The sequence below is a fragment of the Bufo bufo genome, chromosome 8 (genome assembly GCF_905171765.1).
Source record: "Bufo bufo chromosome 8, aBufBuf1.1, whole genome shotgun sequence".
Classification (NCBI taxonomy): Eukaryota; Metazoa; Chordata; class Amphibia; order Anura; family Bufonidae; genus Bufo; species Bufo bufo.
The window spans coordinates 206,341,972-206,363,561 of record NC_053396.1 but is presented as its reverse complement, the minus strand read 5'-3'; the positions used below and the strand labels follow the sequence as shown (position 1 = coordinate 206,363,561).

Sequence of the window (21,590 nt, the reverse complement as noted above, 5' to 3'; positions counted from 1 at the left end):
TGCAGCCTGCCCCCACAATTTAAAGATTCATACTCCACTCCTGCGCACTGGCTACCATGTGTCCATCTTCTGGGCTCCAGCATGTTTACCTCCTCCGCTGCAGCCATCACCTGTTGCTTGTACACATATAACCACTGAAGCCAGTCATTGGCTGCAGCAGAGTAGGTGACCACAAGCCGGGGACCGAAAGATGGACCCACAGGAGCCAGTGTGCAGGAGCGAAGTGGTGGGGAGCAGGTAATGAATTTTTCAAAAGCAGAAACGGCTGCGGGCCTCACTTCAAAGTTATTGTCGGAAACCTCCTTTAAAGGAGTTGTCCGAGTTAAAAGAAAAATAAATTGCAAAAATCATGGAAACATATTAAAACTCTAAAAAAAAATCCCTTATACCTGCTGTCCACTGCTCCCGTCATCCCATCGCTGCTGCTCCAATCCTCCCCGCTGGGTTTTGTTTTCATGACTGCACCGGTGACGTGCCCACATACCGCATGTGACTGCTGCAGCGGTGGGGAGGATCAGAGTGACAGCACTGGAGCAGAGAGGGTTCGGGATGGTGAGGAGTTTTTTTAAATTTTTTTTTTATTGTTTCGTATCTTTTTTGCCGTTTACAAAAAATTAAGTCAGACAACGTCTTAAAGGCTCTATACACATAATGTGGCATATGACAGAGGAGACAAGGATCAGATATTTAGGATTGCAACTGACCAGCCCTTTTGTTCTAAGGGCTTTCTCCCTTCACTCCATTCAGAACACATGCATGCTCAGCTCACCTGACCTACGTGTGTATGGAAGGTCAGGAGAGATTGCTGTGCGTCATCTAAGTGCAGTACAAGACGAACAGTATCCTCATGATAACTTTCAGATGCCTGAACCTTCTCCTCAACTGTTTTGGTCTTTTATGTTTCTCCACTTTGCTCGTGGTCTTTGAAACAAGAAAATTCTCTTACATTCCCAATTCAGTAATGTCTCCTTGAATGTTATTGTGGACAAGATAAGGATGGAGGCCTTAACCAAATGTTTACTGCGATGTGGGGGACTCCTGACATTAGGCTATTTGTACCACCATACCTTGCTTCCTACTTCTTGGGAACTTTCAGTAGAGCAGACATTTTTTGTCCTCTTCTCTAGATCTGTTCCTCCACACTATCCTGTCTCTGAGCTCTACAGGCAGTTCTTTCCACCTCACGGCTTGGCTTTTGCTCCTCGTTGTCAGTTGTGAGACCTTATATAGACAGGGATGAGTCTCTTCAAATCCTGTCCAATCAACTGAATTTATCACAGGTGACTCCAATCAGGGTGTAGAACATCTCAGCCATGATCCAGAGAAATGGAAGGTCCCAGAGGTAAATGTCTAATAGCTTCATAGCAACAGGTACAAAAATGTGAAATTTAAGTTTTTCCCTTTTGAATAAATTTCTAAAATTCTGTTTTCACTTTGTCATTACGGAGTATTCTGTGCAGAATGATGGGGAAGCCTGATTTATTTTATTTTTTAATTTTAGCACAAGGTGCAACATGACAAATGTGGAAAAAAGTGAACAGGTGTGAATATTTTCCAAATGCACAGTATCTATCTCCTATGTACTACAGTCCTGAAGTTTAAGACCACTTTAAAAAATGGCTAAAAAAATCATATTTAGCATGGCTGGATCTTAACAAGGTTCCAAGTAGAGCTTCAACATGCAACAAGAAGAAATGTGAGTGAGACAAAACATTTTTTGAGCATTCAATTAATTGAAAATAACGATTAAACTGAAACAGGCTGTTTTTCAGCTGATCAAAAGTTTAGGAGCACACCTCCAAAAAAAAAACTAAACCCCCCCAAAACAGAAATGCAACTTCCAAACATGAACTCAGTAATGAGTAGCTCCGCCGTTATTGTTTATCACTTCAAAAATTCGTTTCGGCATGCTTGATGCAAGCGTTTCCATGAGGTGAGTGGGAAGATTTCTCCAAATGGTGAAGGCGGCCGCACGAAGGCCATCTACTGTCTGGAACTGTTGTCCATTTTTGTAAACTTTCCTTGCCATCCATCCCCAAAGGTTCTCAATTGGATTTAGATCAGGGGAACACGCAGGATGGGCCAAAAGAGTGATGTTATTCTCCTGGAAGAAGTCCCTTGTCCTGCGGGCATTGTGTACTGTAGCGTTGTCCTGTTGAAAAACTCAGTCGTTACCACACAGACAAGGGCCCTCGGTCATGAGGAATGCTCTCTGCAACATCTGGACATAGCCAGCGGCCGTTTGACACCCCTGCACTTCCTGAAGCTCCATTGTTCCACTGAAGGAAAAAGCACCCCAAACCATTATGGCGCCCCCTCCACTGTGGCGTGTAGAAAAAAAACAGGTGGGATCTGCTTGTCATGCCAGTAACGTTGGAAACCATCAGGACCATCAAGGTTACATTTTTTCTCATCAGAGAATAAAACTTTCTTCCACCTTTGAATGTCCCATGTTTGCTGCTCTCTGACAAAGTCCAAAAGAGCAGCTCTGTGGTGTTCAAGGAGACGAGGTCTTTGAAGACGTTTTTTGTTTTTGAAGCCCTTCAGTCTCAGATGCCGTCTGATGGTTATGGGGCTGCAGTCAGCACCAATAAGGGCCTTAATTTGGGTCGAGGATCGTCCAGTGTCTTGACGGACAGCCCATTGGATCCTCCGGCTCAGAGCTGATGACATTTTTTTGGGTCTTCCACTTGCCTTTTTTGTTCCATAACCCTCAGGATCATTTAAGAAATTCCAAATGACTGTCTTACTGCGTCCCACCTCAGCAGCGATGGCGCGCTGTGAGAGACCCTGATTATGCAGTTCAACAACCCAACCACGTTCAAAAAGGGAGAGTTTTTTTGCCTTTGCCATCACAACGTGTGACTACCTGACAGAAAATGACAATGAATCCACATCTTTGCACAGATTTGGCCTTTTAAAGGCATGTGGTCCTAAAATTTGGATCAGCTGAAAAACAGCCTGTTTCAGTTTAATCCTTATTTTCAATTAATTGAATGCTCAAAAAATGTTTTGTCTCACTCTCATTTCTTCTTGCTGCATGTTGAAGCTCTACTTAGAACCTTGTTAAGATCCAACAATGTAAAATATGATTTTTTGCCATTTTTCAAGTGGTCTTAAACTTTTGATCAGGACTGTATATGTATCTATCTATGTACTATATGCATCTATCTCCTATGTACTATATGTATCTCCTATGTACTATATGTATCTCCTATGTACTGTATGTATCTCCTATGTACTATATGTATCTCCTATGTACTATATGTATCTCCTATGTACTGTATGTATCTCCTGTGTACCGTATGTATCTATCTCCTATGTACTATATGTATATATCTCCTATGTACTATATATATCTCCTATGTACCGTATGTATCTATCTCCTATGTACTATGTCTATCTCCTATGTACTGTATGTATCTATCTCCTATCTACCGTATGTATCTATCTCCTATGTACTATATGTATCTATCTCCTATGTACTATATCTATCTATCCCCTATGTACTGTATGTATCTATCTCCTATGTACCGTATGTATCTATCTCCTATGTACTATATGTATCTATCTCCTATGTACTGTATGTATCTATCCCCTATGTACTATATCTATCTATCCCCTATGTACTGTATGTATCTATCTCCTATGTACTATATGTATCTATCCCCTATGTACTATATGTATCTCCTATGTACTGTATGTATCTATCTCCTATCTACCGTATGTATCTATCTCCTATCTACTAGGTGTATCTCCTATGTACTATGTGTATCTCCTATGTACTATGTGTATCTATCTCCTATGTACTATGTGTATCTCCTATGTACTATGTGTATCTCCTATGTACTATGTGTATCTCCTATGTCCTATGTGTATCTCCTATGTACTATGTGTATCTCCTATGTCCTATGTACTATGTGTATCTCCTATGTACTGTATGTATCTCCTATGTACTATGTGTATCTCCTATGTGTATCTCCTATGTACTATGTGTATCTCCTATGTCCTATGTGTATCTCCTATGTACTATGTGTATCTCCTATGTCCTATGTGTATCTCCTATGTACTATGTGTATCTCCTATGTCCTATGTGTATCTCCTATGTACTATGTGTATCTCCTATGTCCTATGTACTATGTGTATCTCCTATGTCCTATGTGTATCTCCTATGTCCTATGTGTATCTCCTATGTACTGTATGTATCTCCTATGTACTATGTGTATCTCCTATGTGTATCTCCTATGTACTATGTGTATCTCCTATGTCCTATGTGTATCTCCTATGTCCTATGTGTATCTCCTATGTCCTATGTGTATCTCCTATGTACTATGTGTATCTCCTATGTCCTATGTACTATGTGTATCTCCTATGTACTATGTGTATCTCCTATGTACTATGTGTATCTCCTATGTCCTATGTGTATCTCCTATGTACTATGTGTATCTCCTATGTCCTATGTACTATGTGTATCTCCTATGTCCTATGTACTATGTGTATCTCCTATGTACTGTATGTATCTCCTATGTACTATGTGTATCTCCTATGTGTATCTCCTATGTACTATGTGTATCTCCTATGTCCTATGTGTATCTCCTATGTACTATGTGTATCTCCTATGTCCTATGTGTATCTCCTATGTACTATGTGTATCTCCTATGTACTATGTGTATCTCCTATGTCCTATGTGTATCTCCTATGTCCTATGTGTATCTCCTATGTCCTATGTACTATGTGTATCTCCTATGTCCTATGTGTATCTCCTGTGTACTATGTGTATCTCCTATGTACTATGTGTATCTCCTATGTCCTATGTACTATGTGTATCTCCTATGTCCTATGTCTATCTCCTATGTACTATATGTACTATGTGTATCTCCTATGTCCTATGTGTATCTATCTCCTATGTACTATATGTACTATGTGTATCTATCTCCTATGTCCTATGTGTATCTCCTATGTACTATGTGTATCTATCTCCTATGTACTATGTGTATCTCCTATGTCCTATGTGTATCTATCTCCTATGTACTACTATGTGTATCTCCTATGTCCTATGTTTATCTATCTCCTATGTACTATATGTACTATGTGTATCTATCTCCTATGTCCTATGTCTATCTCCTATGTACTATATGTACTATGTGTATCTCCCCCTCCATCCCTTATTCTCCCTCGCGCGCTGTGACGTCGGGCTCCGCCCTCACTGGTCACATGACTGTGACGTCACGGAAGGTCCTTTCTGCCCCGTGCTGTGACTGTGAGCTCTGTTCCCGGTCAGTGTGCGGCGGTCATTGTTATGTCACGTGATCGGGGCAGACGTGATCTTTCCTCAGCGGCTCCTCTCACTGCTCCAGAAGATGTGCAGGTAACCAGACATCACCCTGCGAGCCGCCCCTAGTGTAAGCTGTGTGCATAGTGTATCAGGGCTGATGGAGGGCAGACGGGTCTGCAGGGGGTAGTGGTCTGTACGGTGACTGTTGATGGTAGTGGTCTGCTGGGGGTGATGGTCTGTGCTGCGACTGCTGGGGGTGATGGTCTGTGCTGCGACTGCTGGGGGTGATGGTCTGTGCTGCGACTGCTGGGGATGATGGTCTGTGCTGCGACTGCTGGGGGTGATGGTCTGTGCTGCGACTGCTGGGGGTGATAGTCTGGGCTGCGACTGCTGGGGGTAGAGGTCTGGGCTGCGACTGCTGGGGGTAGAGGTCTGGGCTGCGACTGCTGGGGGTAGAGGTCTGGGCTGCGACTGCTGGGGGTAGAGGTCTGGGCTGCGACTGCTGGGGGTAGAGGTCTGTCCTGCGACTGCTGGGGTTAGCGGTCTGTCCTGCGACTGCTGGGGTTAGCGGTCTGTCCTGCGACTGCTGTGGTTAGCGGTCTGTCCAGCGACTGCTGGGGTTAGCGGTCTGTCCAGCGACTGCTGGGGTTAGCGGTCTGTCCAGCGACTGCTGGGGTTAGCGGTCTGTCCAGCGACTGCTGGGGTTAGCGGTCTGTCCAGCGACTGCTGGGGTTAGCGGTCTGTCCTGCGACTGCTGGAGTTAGCGGTCTGTCCTGCGACTGCTAGGGTTAGCGGTCTGTCCTGCGACTGCTGGGGTTAGCGGTCTGTCCTGCGACTGCTAGGGTTAGCGGTCTGTCCTGCGACTGCTGGGGTTAGCGGTCTGTCTTGCGACTGCTGGGGTTAGCGGTCTGTGCTGCGACTGCTGGGGTTAGCGAGTATGTCCTACTGCACTGACCAGGTCCCTGTCAGCTGCTGAATGTGGAGCGTGGCCACCAGTCCATTCTCTCTTCTCCTCACTGAGTTTGTGCAGTGAGGAGGAATGCGGGGCTTAGAGCTGCTGTTTTGATGATCCCCGGGTGGGACCCAGCGGTGGCGCGCCCCTAACGATAAGACATATTTTGCCTATCCTGTGGGTAGGTGATTACATGTCCATTTTTGGGACAAACCCTTTGAAAGAATTTTGCAGGGGAGAACTGAAAAAAAAATGGTACAAAATGTAAAAAAATAAAATAAGAAGCATTATTTACCTGCACTGATCCCTCACCACTGCTGCTTCCGTCCCCGCTCCCTGTCTCGGGTCAACACGCTAAAAATAGCAGGAGAGGCCAACTCCGCCTATCATTGGTTTCAGTTAGTGATTGGCTGACCTGATCTTTCCTGGGATTTCCTGTGCATTGAGCTGGGACAGGCAGCAGAACAGCAGTGACTGGGAGCAGAGGAGGTGAGTAATGCTTCTTTTTTATTTTTCACTTTTTGCCCTCAGGACTGCTGTGAGCACTCTGCTCGGTGGACACGCATGTGCAGCACAGCTCCATTCTCATGGGACAGTTTAACGCCACTTGCAGACCCTCATTCTCGTAATCACTGGGTGTCCCAATGGTCAAACCCCCAGCAGTCAAACACATCTCTTGTCCTGTGGGTAGTGGATAGATTATTAGTTGCAGAACTCCTTTAAATGAGGCCTTACTCTGTTCTCCTATACAGCTGTGTGAATAGGTCATATGTGCCCGTGTACCCACCATCTGACCTGTGCAGCCCTTTGATGGAGTTAAAGGCCAGATTTGAGGCCTCCACAGTAAGTTCATCTGAACACCACTGAGTGTGGTGACCACAAGGAGGACATGATCTGCCACGCCTAGGTATAAGCAAGTTCCTCTGGTGGAGCAGCATCAGCTTTATATCCAGTTATACAATATCAACCGCCTGACCAGCTTAGAACTTATCTGAGATGGAACCATTACCTCCAGTGCTGGTACTGTGTTCCACCAGCTACATGCCTCCCACCCACCTCTACTGCAGGAAGCGATGTTAAACTTGTCTTAATGTTGTACATTGTCATCATTTGTATTCCCTTTTCATACAGGTCGTCATCTCTGGGATTTTGACGTCACATTGTTTTTTTCCACTCCAGATCTCTGCATTATAAGATCCTCCCCGATCAAGTTCACTCAACAGCTTGTCCTTTTTGATGTCTAACCTCAAGATGACTGAGCAGATATTGAACCTCACCCTGGAGATCATCTACCTGCTGACTGGAGAGGTGAGGGCTTGTGGGTATTACGTTACATGACCTCACTGCTTGGCTGTAGAGATGATGAGAGTGATCTCTCCATGCTTCTCCTCACAGGATTACACAGTAGTGAACAAGTCCGGGGAGTGTGTGGCACCTACATCCCAGCAACGTGAAGCATGGAACAAGAACCAAAGTCCTGCCATGGAACCTCCACCTCCGCCGCTGATACATTCTAGTGATAACGAGCAGAAGATCCTACAGCTCATTAATAAGATCATCCAGACGCTGACCAGAGAGGTGAGCGCTGCTGGGAATGGTGGGATATAATGGTAATGTGTCCGGGTGATGACTGTGTGGTTGTGTCTGTTAGGTCCCCATACGTTGTGAGGATGTCACTGTCTACCTCTCCATGGAGGAGTGGGAGTATTTAGAGGAACATAAAAATCAGTACAAGGACGTCCTGATGGAGGACCACCAGACCCTCGCACCACAAAGTAAGAGGAGATTGCCATAAATGTAGGCGGTTTCGGAGGTCACTTGGATGCACCTACAATTGCGTTGTCTACCCCACTATGTTTTTGTGCTTACAGTTGAAGCCAGTAGAAGTAATACACCAGTGAGCTGTCCTGATACTCCTCCTGATTTTCCCGTGGACAGCCCTGAGGTAGAAGAATCAGATATATAAGGAGCACTTAAAGGGGTTATCCAGGAATGGATAATGATGACCTATACTCAGGCCAGCCTCTCCTAGCAGTTGATCGGTGGAGGTCACGGATGTCAGACTCTGCCGATCTGAGGATAGGTGGTCATCAATATAAATAACGGGATAACCCCTTTAAGGAGACCTCATTACATCCAGCTGTATTTCATCTAGTGCTGTCTTCTTTCAGATTGATGAACAGATTATTATCAAGGTAGAAGAGATAGAGGGAGACGAGGAGTATTATAGGAGCGATCTCCCATGTAAGGAGGAGGAAACTCCCACCAGTGTCGGCACAGGTGAGTGATAACCTCCCGGTAGAGTCACATGTTCTCTTCGTTCATGGCCATGGCAGTCTCGTATTCTACACCGTCCTCTGCCAGTACAATCTAATCGGGCAAAAGGTCTAGGAGTCCTCATTAGTTGGTACATTCTGATGGCTGACTGAAAAGATGATGACCAATATCGATCCTCAGCCTGTTTGAAAGGGCCCTAATATGAAGCAAAGATTTATTTATTTATTTATCCGGTTTAGGATAATCCTCAGCTTATCATGGTGTGGCACTAGAAGATAAAAATAAAAAAGTTTGGTGCCATGCTGGCCGGTTCAGAGAGTCTTCTTGCTCTCAATAAGGTGGTTGTGATACCCTTTTAATAGTTAATTGACATCATGGTAACCAGCGAGCTTTCAAGTCTACCATGCCTGATTACAAGCTTCTAGTAGTCTTGAACGCTTGAGAGGAGGCCATAGGACATATTTCTTGCTAATGATAGATTCTTTGGAGTATGGAAATTTAGTCTATAGAAATAGCTCCAAGTTTGTCTTTTTTTTTTTTATAAGAACCTGACATTTCTCCAGAAAAATCTAGAATTGTGCTTGTGCCCATGAATCCTAATATACAACCCTCTCGCCTTCTAAGCCTGACCTCTCATACATCTCCTTCCTCATTCAAGCTCTCCTAATACTCCTTTCTAGATTCTTCTTTATATTCCTGCATCCTATCATTATAGGGGAAAATTAAGACATCTGCCCGAAATTAAACCCTCCTTCTACCAATAGATAAGGGAGGAATTAACTTGCCCACCTTTAGACTGCTTGCTCAATTCATCTCTGTCAAATAATAGATTGGGCACGGCACGCAAACCTGTTGAGAAACAGTAGAGGTCCTCTGCCGACAAGGTGCTTATCCTGTACACTAACCTTGTTCACCAAACCTGCCCTAGATATTTCTTCCTCACGCGACACGTCCCTTCCTCTGACATTTACAGGTGGTCTCATTGAAAACCTTTGTCGACCTTTCTATCTCAGCCTTGGACCCTACTTGACAGAATCTCCTCATCCAGTGTAATATAACATAGGCCTATTAGCGACCTAATAGAAGTGCACCTAAGTCAAGGAGACCTACTTCAAGACTTTATCTAATGTGAACAGTTGGTCTCAGCTAAAAATTAACTCTTCAGCCTTTACTGGGTTGTAATTTCTCACTATTGGACCTTCACCACTGCCCCATCTTATTACACTGGGCTAAGTATCCCAGTCTAAACTAAGAACCCACTACAAGTTCTGCATGTTTTGGGAACCTTGGAGGACCATTTAGCTTTGAGACAGTTAGCTTCACCCACTGCTCCTTTCCCATCGATCCTTTTTACAAAATTACCAGGGTGTCTTCTGAAGAAATCTCAAGCATGGCACTCTCCGTATGGTAAAATCTTCACTTTGTTGTATCAGGTGATACAAGAAGATCAGAACGGCGGCTGTATCGTTCTTCCTTGCATTTTGTCTGCCCATCTAGGCACTTGCTAATACAAACATCATGTCCCTGACTTGATAAAGAACACAGCTTAGGGTCAGGATCTCAGGCTCCAAGCCCTTATTTGGTCCGCTCATCAACCAACAGTCCACAACGGGAAGAGATCAGGCTTCACATAGCCTGGTGGCCCCTCAGTCCTCCTGGCTGAGACCACTCAGAGTCATTGCAAGTCTCTGTTCCAAATCGCTCTCTCTCCAGACTGATAGTCTGGGATGGGCTTTTACTTCCCACTAACGATCCCAGGTGGATTACACCTGGGGATCCCTCATACTAGGGGAAAATCTTCCCTGGAATGGGTTGGATTGGAAAGGTCCCACTACCATACCTACCTTCCCAATCCAAACAAAATCCAGCCCATACAACAAATAAAGAAAAATAGCTCCAGCAACTATGCTTGCTGAAGCCAGCGCCATTCTGGATCTTACTTACCTTACCCAGTTGAGGAATCTGGGTGAGATATACCCCTCTTCCGGGACTTTACTATACCCTTTACTGTTCACATCACCACAATGGCTTGAAATTCCACCAAACGCAAATCTGTGTGTAGGTATAAGGCTTAAAAACTCCAAATAAGGAAGCGTTCATTTTTAATACCTAATCTAAAACGTGCAAGTAATTTCCGTCATGAAGGCCAAGCGGTCCTAATGCCCTAGTCTGTATGATCAACTCGGGTTCCTTGCACAAGAGTTCTCTGTGTCTGTCTCCTCCATTACTTGGTTGATGGACTTGTTTCAAACCTAGGAATTGCCTATGTCTAGCATCACCATTAATGGAACTTACATATGTGTCCTATAAGCCTTGGTTCTCCCACCTTGGTCTGTAGAGAAAGCACATGTTCACCAAATCTTATCATATCCTATATAATATTGGCCACAACCACACATTATTGCATACACCACATATTTTGTTTTACATGTGATCGCTTCTCTTATTTGTAATTCACAGCCGCCAAGGTTCACAAAAGCAGCATTGTTCGCAGTGATGGTCTCCACTGGGTAGAATGCCCTTCCACTAATTTATGAGACTCATGTAATTCGACCTTTCACAAGGATATCACACAGATTCCTTGTGTGTCTAAATAAGAGAGGTTGAGGACTAGCTACTTCAGACAGTGTGGAGTCTTCTGCAATTATATGCCAATATTTTCCGGATTGAGGTTTTGATTATCTGCCATGGGACTATAGTGGTATGAGAAAGCAAAAAATTCAGAGGTCATGCATGTGCCTGACCATGGTGTGGTGTACACCCAAACGCTGAGATGTTTTATGTCATTAATCTATTATTTTTGTATATCTACTGTATATACACTGCTCAAAAAAATAAAGGGAACACTTAAACAACACAATGTAACTCCAAGTCAATCACACTTCTGTGAAATCAAACTGTCCACTTAGGAAGCAACACTGAGTGACAACCAATTTCACATGCTGTTGTGCAAATGGGATAGACAACAGGTGGAAATTATAGGCAATTAGCAAGACACCCCCAATAAAGGAGTGGTTCTGCAGGTGGTGACCACAGACCACTTCTCAGTTCCTATGCTTCCTGGCTGATGTTTTGGTCACTTTTGAATGCTGGCGGTGCTTTCACTTTAGTGGTAGCATGAGACGGAGTCTACAACCCACACAAGTGGCTCAGGTAGTGCAGCTTATCCAGGATGGCACATCAATGCGAGCTGTGGCAAGAAGGTTTGCTGTGTCTGTCAGCGTAGTGTCCAGAGCATGGAGGCGCTACCAGGAGACAGGCCAGTACATCAGGAGACGTGGAGGAGGCCGTAGGAGGGCAACAACCCAGCAGCAGGACCGCTACCTCCGCCTTTGTGCAAGGAGGAACAGGAGGAGCACTGCCAGAGCCCTGCAAAATTACCTCCAGCAGGCCACAAATGTGCATGTGTCTGCTCAAACGGTCAGAAACAGATTCCATGAAGGTGATATGAAGGCCCAAATTCCACAGGTGGGGGTTGTGCTTACAGCCCAACACCATGCAGGACGTTTGGCATTTGCCAGAGAACACCAAGATTGGCAAATTCGCCACTGGCGCCCTGTGCTCTTCACAGATGAAAGCAGGTTCACACTGAGCACATGTGACAGATGTGACAGAGTCTTGAGACGCCGTGGAGAACGTTCTGCTGCCTGCAACATCTTCCAGCATGACCGGTTTGGCATTGGGTCAGTAATAGTGTGGGGTGGCATTTCTTTGGAGGGCCGCACAGCCCTCCATGTGCTCGCCAGAGGTAGCCTGACTGCCATTAGGTACCGAGATGAGATCCTCAGACCCCTTGTGAGACCATATGCTGGTGCGGTTGGCCCTGGGTTCCTCCTAATGCAAGACAATGCTAGACCTCATGTGGCTGGAGTGTGTCAGCAGTTCCTGCAAGACGAAGGCATTGATGCTATGGACTGGCCCGCCCGTTCCCCCAGACCTGAATCCAATTGAGCACATCTGGGACATCATGTCTCGCTCTATCCACCAACGTCACGTTGCACCACAGACTGTCCAGGAGTTGGCAGATGCTTTAGTCCAGGTCTGGGAGGAGATCCCTCAGGAGACCGTCCGCACCTCATCAGGAGCATGCAGAGGCGTTGTAGGGAGGTCATACAGGCACGTGGAGGCCACACACACTACTGAGCCTCATTTTGACTTGTTTTAAGGACATTACATCAAAGTTGGATCAGCCTGTAGTGTGTTTTTCCACTTTAATTTTGAGTGTGACTCCAAATCCAGACCTCCATGGGTTGAAAAATTTGATTTCCATTTTTTTATTTTTGTATGATTTTGTTGTCAGCACATTCAACTATGTAAAGAACAAAGTATTTCAGAAGAATATTTAATTAATTCAGATCTAGGATGTTATTTTTGTGTTCCCTTTATTTTTTTGAGCAGTGTAGATAGAAATAGGAGAACCTCTAGAATCAATCATTGATAATGATTCTATACTGTGATAAATTTCAGTATTTCTCACGTGTATGAGTTTGTACCTATTTGAGGATGGTTTCACATGGCAGCTCAGTTAAATATCTGCAAGCCAGAGATTTCCACCTCAAAGTGGTTGGCCCATCTCATACACTGGGGGCATATTGCAAGGATATACCCCCAATGTCTGATGGTGCAGGTCCCTCTGGGAATGGAGTCCAGAAAGTGAAGGAGAGTGAATTGCGCATGTGCAGCTGCCCTCCATTCATTTCTAAGGGACTGCCGAAAAAAGCCCAGCCCTATTTCCGTCAGCTCCATTGAAGTGAATGGAGCAGTGGCAGTGCTCCTGAAGTGTGCTTCCCTTTAATTTCTATGGGATGTCTGAAAATAGCAGAGTGCACTGCTGACTCTGTTCTAGACATGGGTGCAGTTTATTGTTGATCGAGCACCAAAGTTCTCGGGTGCTCTTGTGCTCGAGTAGAACACTTTGGGATGCTCTGGTGCGCTACAGAGCACAATGGAAGTCAATGGGAGAACCAGAGCATTAAACCCCCTGCTCTAAAGAGGGGAGGGCGTCTGGTTCACAGGAAAAGGTCAGAAATTGATGGAAACAACACTGAAATGGTTCGGCAACAGCATGGGGAGGATGTCTGGATGCATCTTGGACTCCCAGTTCGCTGCTGGGAACGATGTTGTCCGAGTAGTACGCCACTTTTACAGACTGACAATAATACGCACAAGACAGAAGATAAAATCGATTTTGGAGGAAAAATTGTTAGGAAACATTCTTTCGTGTATATTTACTTGTATATAAAGTGCAAGTGCAGCCAAAAATTACAAGGAAGAGGCACTCCAATACAACCTGTATATCACATAAAGGAGGGCCTCATTCACATTGTGGCATAATTGTTCAGGTAGTGGGACTCCTACACTCAGAAAGCCTATGCACTAAGTGAAAGGGCTTCCAAAAATTACAAGGAACCGGCACTCCAATACACCATTTATTACACATAAAGGAGGGCATCATACACACCCTTGAAAAATTCTGATTGATGGCCTGCTGGTGACCCTCTAAAACATTAGGGGCGAGGGCTTGCTGATCTGACCCTCTAAAACATTATGGGCAAGGGCCTGCTGGTGACCCTCTAAAACATTAGGGGCAAGGGCCTGCTGGTGACCCTCTAAAACATTAGGGGTGAGGGTCTGCTGGTGAGCTGACACTCTAAAACATTAGGAACGAGGCCAGCCTAATAAGCATGTTGATATGATGGAGGAGTAGGAGGAGGACGACGAGAAAAGGAAGATTCAACCATATACCCTTTTTTTGTGGTGAAAGGGGGCATGGGAATACAGTGTATTCAGTACATTATAAAAAGCACATTTAAAGTGCCTTTATGTTAAGCTGCTTTCCTCTGGTGGAGTCAAGAAGTCATGGTCAGTCCAGGCCTTGTTCATTTTGATAAGAGTCATCAACCTGTCAGCATTTTCAGTTGACAGGTGGATGCGCTTATCTGTTATTATGCCCCCAGCAGCACTAAATATCCACGCTGACGGCAGGGCAGGTCAGCACTTCCAAGGCGTAGAGCGCACTGTCGTGCCACATGTCCAGCTTGGACACCCAGTAGTTGTAAGGCACTGAGGACACTGACAAGGTCTGCTACATACTCCTTCACCATCTTCCAAAATTTTTCCCTCCTTGTGACAGTAGGCCGTGCATCAGGGTGAGGTTGCTGGCGGGGTGTCATGAAACTGTCCCAGGCCTTGGAGATTGTTGCCCTGCCTCTGTTGTAACTGCTGTGTGTTCCCCCTCGTCTCCCCTCCTCGGTTGCCAAAGGAACTACATACTCTGCTGCCAGTGTTGTCAGCTGGAAATTTTTGGAGCAATTTTTCCACAAGGACCTTCTGGTATTGCTATATTTTGCTTGTCCTCTCCACCACGGGAATGAGAGATGAGAAGTACTCTTTTTAGCGGGGGTACAGAAGGGTGAACAACCAGTAATCTCTGTTGGCAAAAATGCGTATAACGCGAGGGTCACGGGAAAGGCAGCCTAACATAAAGTCAGCCATGTGTGCCAGAGTCCCAACAGACAAGACTTCGCTGTCCTCATCAGGAGGATTACTCTCAATATCCTCATCCTTTTAGGCCAATCAACGCTGAACAGATGGAATAAACCTGCTATGGGTACTACCCTCTGTAGCGAAGGCAACCGTCTCCTGCTCTTCCTCCTCTTCATCGTCCAATTCGCCCTGAGAAGACGAACTGAGGATGGTCTGGCTATCACCCTGTGTAATGTCGTCTTCCCCCATTTCCACCTCTTCCACGTACAAAGCGTCGGCCTTCATTGTGAGCAGCGAGCGTTTCAGTAGACACAGAAGTGTGATAGTTACTCTGATAATAGCGGCATTGCCGATCACCATCTGTGTTGATTCCTCAAAGTTGCGTAAAACAACCTCACAGAGGTCAGACATCCATGCCCACTCGTCGCTTGTGAAGAGCGGAAGCTGACTGGAAAGGCGACGACCATGTTGCAGCTTGTATTCCACTACTGCCCTCTGCTGTTCACCAAGCCTGGCCAACATGCGGAACGTGGAGTTCCAGTGCATGTTCATGTCGCACAACAGTCGGTGAGCTGGAAATTGCAAGCGCTGCTACAGCGTTGCCAGACCGCCAGCAGCTGTAGATGACTTTCGGAAATGGGCACACACGCGGCGCACCTTCACCAGTAGCTCAGGCAAATTGGGATAGGTTTTGAGAAACCGCTGAACCACTAAGTTGGAACACGCGGGCTAGGCATGGTATGTGTGTGTGAGCTTGCCGAGCTCCAAAGCCGTAACCAAGATATGGCCATTATCAGACACAACCATGCATGGTTGTAGGTTGAGTGGCAAGAGCCACAGCTCAGTCTGGTCCCTTATACCCTGCCACAGCTCTTTGGCGGTGTTCTTTTTATCACCTAAGCAAAAATTTGTTTCAGCACGGCCTGTTGCCGCTTCCCCACTGCAGTGCTACACTGCTTCTAGCTACTGATGCCTGACTGGTGCTGCAAGATGAGAATTCAGAGGTGAAGGTGGAGAAGGGGGGGTTGCAGCCACTAACGTAGGTGGTGGCGTAAATCCTGATGAAAACAGGGCCCGCAATCCTTGGCGTCGGTAGCACCTGTGCCATCCCAGGGTACGACTCGCTCCTGGCCTCCACAACGTTCACCCAGTGTGCCATCAGGGAAATTTAGCGTCCCTGGCCAAAAGCACTTGTCCATCTGTCAGTCATTAAGTGGACCTTCCCAGTAACTGCGTTGGTCAGGGCACGGGTGATGTTACGGGACACATGCTGGTGTAAGGCAGGGATGGCACACCGGGAAAAATAGTGGCGGCTGGGGACTGAGTAACGAGGGTCGGCCGCTGACATCAGGCTGCGGGAGGCCTCAGTGTCCACAAGCCTAAATGGCAATATTTCCAGGGCCAGCAATTTGGAAAGGTGCGCATTTAGTGCTATGGCCTGTGGGTGGGTGGCTGGGTATTTGTGCTTTCGTTCAAAGGCCTGGGGTATGGACATCTGTACGCTGCGCTGAGACACAGAAGTGTATTTGGTCGTTGATGGTGCTTGCGATGGTCCAGGTGCAGGGCGGGAGGCATCCGTGCCTGCGTCTTGGACAGGGGATTGGCCAGCACGTAACACAGGGGAAGAGGAGGCAGTGGTGTGACCCGCAGACACTGATTGTGGACCCAGGCGTTCGGCCTACCTATTAGGGCGCTTTGATGCCATGTGGCGGATCATGCTGGTGGTGGTGAGGTTGCTGGTGTTCACGCCACTGCTCATTTTGGAACGGCACAGGTTGAAAATGACAATTCTTTTATCGTCCGCACTTTCCTCAAAAAAGCGCCAGACTGCGGAACACCGCAAGGGGGTGCTCCGGGGAACAGTTACAGGCCTGTTTGGTGTGGCCACCTTCTCCCTTTTGCCACCCCACTGCCTCTTCCAGCCTGTTGCAGTGGTGCGGATCCCTTCCCCTCTGCACTGCTGTCCTCGCTCGGCTTGCCACCTTCCCAGGTTGGGTCAGTGATTTCATCGTCCACCACCTCCTCTTCCACTTCCTCACTCTGGTCATCCTACTGACTTGTTGACCTAACAAGAACCTCACTTATTAGCAACTGTGTCTCATCATCATCATCATCATCATCATCATCCACCTCGTGAAACACTAATTGCCATTCCCCAGTGTCATCTTCTTGTGACTGTGGATGCTCAAGAGTTTGGGAATCAGTACATAAGATCTCCTCATGTCCCTCTTCAAGCGGGCTTGGCGAGAGGCCCAAATCAAGGAATGGCAATGAAAAGAGCTCCTCGGAATATCCGAGCAAGGGATCACTTGTTTGTCAAGACTCTCCATGGTGGCAGGAAGGAGGATCAGGGTGAGGATTCTGTTGACCAGACTTTTGGCTATTGAGACTGGACTTTGTGGAAGACAGGGTGGTGCTTAACCAACTGGAAGCATTATCTTCTGCGATCCAACCGACCACCTGGTCACACTGGTGTGACTTCGAGAGTGGTGTCCTGCGCCGCCCTGCAAACTGGGACATGAAGCTAGGTATCGTGGATGAGTGTGTTTCTTGTGCTCTAGCAGCAGGCACAGTTTCACCGCGCCCAGGGTCACGGCCTCTGCATGCACCATCAGCAGCTCGGCCACTTCCCCGTCCCTTACTGCTCGCCTTGAGCATATGAAATGGTATATATGCTTGCAAGTATGTCACACGTACAGCGCAGGTTTTGTAAGTGTATACGCAAATAAATGACACTGAATGTCACAGATATTTATGATGCGCAAACGTTATACTGGAGATGTAGCGCAGGTAATGTCGCTGTCCGCAGCGGCCAAACAATTGCGCTGAATGTCACAGATATTTAGGATGCGCAAATGTAACACAACAGATATAGCAGAGGTTGTGTCACTGTCAGCAGCGGCCAAACAATTGCACGCCATTTAGCCCAGGTTGTGCTAATAATATATATTACAGCCAGATAAAACAATAATCCTTAAAAGGACTTTTGGGTCTCTAACACCTTTCAACACTAAACCCTGCCATAAAAAAATAAATCCTGTCCTTAAACTATCTGTCCTTCTGCTGCAGCTCGCCCTGACTAAGACTGAGCCGAACCATGTGTCATCGGGAGCTATAAAGCATCCGATGACGTGTTTCGGCCAGCCAATCACTGTAATGCCAGTAACCAACATGGTTACAGCATTACAGTGAGTGCCAGTACTTCCCTGCACGTTTATTGGCTTCGTAGCAGCCAACAAACGTGCAGGGAGGAGACTCGAGTCAAAATGGTGTTCGGCCAAGCATGCTCGCCCAACACTAGTGTAGGTCTCGCCTATCAGTCTTTGGGGGCATATCTAAGTGATATGCTCCCAGTGTATGAGATGGGCCAACCCCTTCGACGTAGCTTAGAATTCTATAGTGACTTTGTTCAGCTCATTGAAGTAGTAAGGGGTCTCAATGTTGTGTTAGTAAAATGTGACATAAAAATGCAGCCATATGAAACCAGCCTAAAGTAGCTACAACTTCCCATACAAATAAATTATACAACTGTGTGTAACAGGCCTGTGTTCTGAAAAAAATTAATGGAAATAATTTGTTTTTCCCCAACAGATCTCCTATTGGGTCTCCAGTCCAATCCTCTCCCTCCATCTTCAGATTGTGAAGTGGAATACTATACCATGCGAAATATTTTTGGCGAACACTTAAGTAACTCAAATCTACCCTTGGTCATCCACAACAGAGATTTCACGTCTGATCCTAGCAGTCTCGAATGCCCTTCATCTGATCAATTAACTACTGCTGAGCAGCTTTCTTGCTTTGACGGAAGAAACGACAGCCAGTTCTCATGCTTGGAGTGCGGAAAAAGTTTCACCAATAAGACAAATCTTCTTGAACATCAGAGAATCCACACTGGAGAGCGGCCGCATTCATGTCTAGAATGTGGGAAAAGTTTCACCTGGAAATCGAATCTTTGGGAACATCAAAAAATTCACACAGAAGAGAAGCCGTTTGTGTGTTCGGTGTGCGGGAAATGTTTTAACCAGAAAACGGGTCTTGTGAGACACCTGAGAATCCACTCAGGAGAGAAGCCGTTCTCCTGTTCGGTGTGTGCGAAGTGCTTTAGAAATAAACAACATCTGGTGGAGCATGAGAGGATCCACACCGGGGAGAAACCTTTCTCGTGTTCAGAATGCGGAAAATGTTTTAGAATACGAAACAATCTTTACGTACATAAGAGAATTCACACGGGGGAGCGTCCGTTTTCATGTCCAGAATGTGGGAGATGTTTTACCCAGAGGTCAGAACTTAATACCCATAAGAGAAGTCACACAGGGGAGAAGCCATATTCATGTACAGAGTGTGGGAAATTTTTTACCCGTAAACGGAGTCTTGTTGAACACCAGAGAATCCACACGGGGGAAAGGCCTTACCCATGTACAGAATGTGGGAGACGATTTAACCAAAAGCAAGCTCTTGTCGTACATCGGAGAATTCACACAAAAGAGAGGCCGTACCGATGTTCCGAATGCGGTAAAGGGTTTAACCAGAAACAAGCTCTTGTCGTACATCAGAGAAATCACACCGGGGAAAAACCATTTTCATGTGCAGAATGTGGGAAACGGTTTATGCAGCTACAAACTCTTATCGCACATCAGAGAAATCACACGGGGGAGAAGCCATATTCGTGCTTAGAATGCGGGAAATGTTTTGCCATTAAAGCAAATCTCGATGAACATCAGAAGGTTCACTCGGATGAGAAGCCATTTTTGTGTTCGGTGTGCGGAAAATGTTTTAATCAGAAAACAGGTCTTATGAGACACCTGAGAATCCACTCCGGGGAGAAGCCATTTTCATGTTCAATATGTGGAAAGTGCTTCAGAAATAAGCAACATCTTGTGGAACACGAGAGGATCCACACCGGGGAGAAACCATTCTCGTGTTCAGATTGCGGGAAATGTTTTAGAATACGAAACAATCTTTACGTACATAAGAGAATTCACACGGGGGAGCGGCCTTTTTCATGTCCAGAATGTGGGAAATGTTTTACCCAGAGGTCAGATCTAATGGCACATAAGAGAAGTCACACAGGCGAGAAACCATATCCATGCCCAGACTGTGGGAAATGTTTTACTCGGAAACGAAGCCTCGTTGAGCACCAGAGAATCCACACTGGAGAGAAGCCGTATTCCTGTGCAGACTGTGGGAAATGCTTTAACCAGAAACAAGCCCTTGTGGTGCATCGGAGAATTCACACAAAAGAGAAACCATACCCGTGCTTAACGTGTGGGAAACGGTTTAACCAGAAGCACGCACTTATTGTCCATCAGAGAAAGCACACGGGAGAGAAGCCGTACTCGTGTGCGGAATGTGGGAAACGGTTCATCCAGCTCCAAACTCTTATCGCACATCAGAGAAGTCACACCGGGGAGAGACCGTTTTCCTGTGCAGAATGTGGGAAGAAGTTTATCCAGAAACAATCTCTTTTCGCACATCAGAGACTTCATACTGGAAATAAAGCATAGTCTCGAAGAATGGGGGAAATGTCTTTTAGATGAACAGACTTTCAGACTTCAAATAGTGAATGTGGGGAAATGTCAATTTCGTAATATAGAAAACTTTTCTAAATTAGTTACTTTTTTTTTTTCAAACTTTTTCATTGGAGAAAACATTTTAATTGTGATAACTTATAAAAAGTTTTCGTCCAGGCCTTAGCTACTCAGCTACCACAGTGATGGCTTCTATGGCTTCTACAGGATCTTCCGTTATAGGATATGATGTTATCCAAGGTCTAAAGCTATTGAGATATTAGCATGGAAGACACGTCCTCCTTTTGCCTTTTAGCATATATTGCATGGACAGTGGTATAACTAGTTTGTTCCCAGCTTCATCAAGGCAATGACCCTGAAGCTCCTTGGTTAAATTTAAAAGGCATCTCTAATTACCACTGACCTACTACTACCTGTAAATCGCCTAACCATGGACAGATAATTGAGTATTTCCAGGCATATCTCTATGGCTTGTCCCAAGAAAAGTTGGTGTTGTTATATACCATATTGTGGAGACTCTTCAGGTCAAGTACTATGGTGAATAGGATTCACTGGAGAACCTACATATTCACTTCTTACTTCATGAAGCATCTTGAATGAGCCCACCGTGGTGGACACAAACCATAGTTAATAGTTCCTCTGTGTGAGGACTATGGTAATACAGAATACTGTTACTAATTTCACTCCTTTGGCACCATTAACATGGTCTTGTTTTTGTAAGAGCCATAGATTTTGTGCCTTTCCCTGGCTCATGCTGGCTACACCCGTTACATTAGAGCATTTCTTCCTAGAATATGGACAGTACAATACAGCTGCAATATTACAGTTCGAAGGAGCCCTGAAGATGGGCATGCACAGATAAAATGTGGTCTGAGGCCTCCTGACTCTCCCCCAGCAGTAGATATTAGGGCATATAGCGGGTTATAAATAGCTGCTAGAGGTATATATCTTTTTGAAGTGTTGAGAGAGATATGTATCTGCAATGGTTATAACTAGATTGTTTCAAACCCAGAGTTGGTACGAGAAGAAAGATGGAAACTGTACTTTTCTGTGTCTGTGCAATGAAATAAGA

At 45.7% G+C, this 21,590-nt stretch overlaps 1 protein-coding gene across 5 annotated transcripts in view; it reads left to right on the top strand.

Moving 5' to 3' along the window:
- LOC120977488 (zinc finger protein 260-like) overlaps nucleotides 1-20,598 on the top strand; it is a 244,578-nt gene extending 223,980 nt beyond the window's left edge. For 3 of the 5 annotated variants that reach the window (XM_040405461.1, XM_040405463.1, XM_040405460.1), the window contains 3 exons: nucleotides 8,099-8,172; nucleotides 8,399-8,507; nucleotides 18,582-20,598. In XM_040405461.1, the coding sequence (XP_040261395.1) occupies nucleotides 8,099-8,172; nucleotides 8,399-8,507; nucleotides 18,582-20,494 (2,096 nt within the window). In that variant the 3' untranslated portion in view covers nucleotides 20,495-20,598. Of the gene's footprint in view, nucleotides 1-5,230; nucleotides 5,369-7,406; nucleotides 7,536-7,622; nucleotides 7,806-7,878; nucleotides 8,003-8,098; nucleotides 8,173-8,398; nucleotides 8,508-18,581 lie in introns of those variants that run through there. The other 2 variants (XM_040405462.1, XM_040405464.1) reach the window with 2 other exon arrangements.
- The last annotated feature ends 992 nt before the right edge of the window (nucleotides 20,599-21,590 follow it).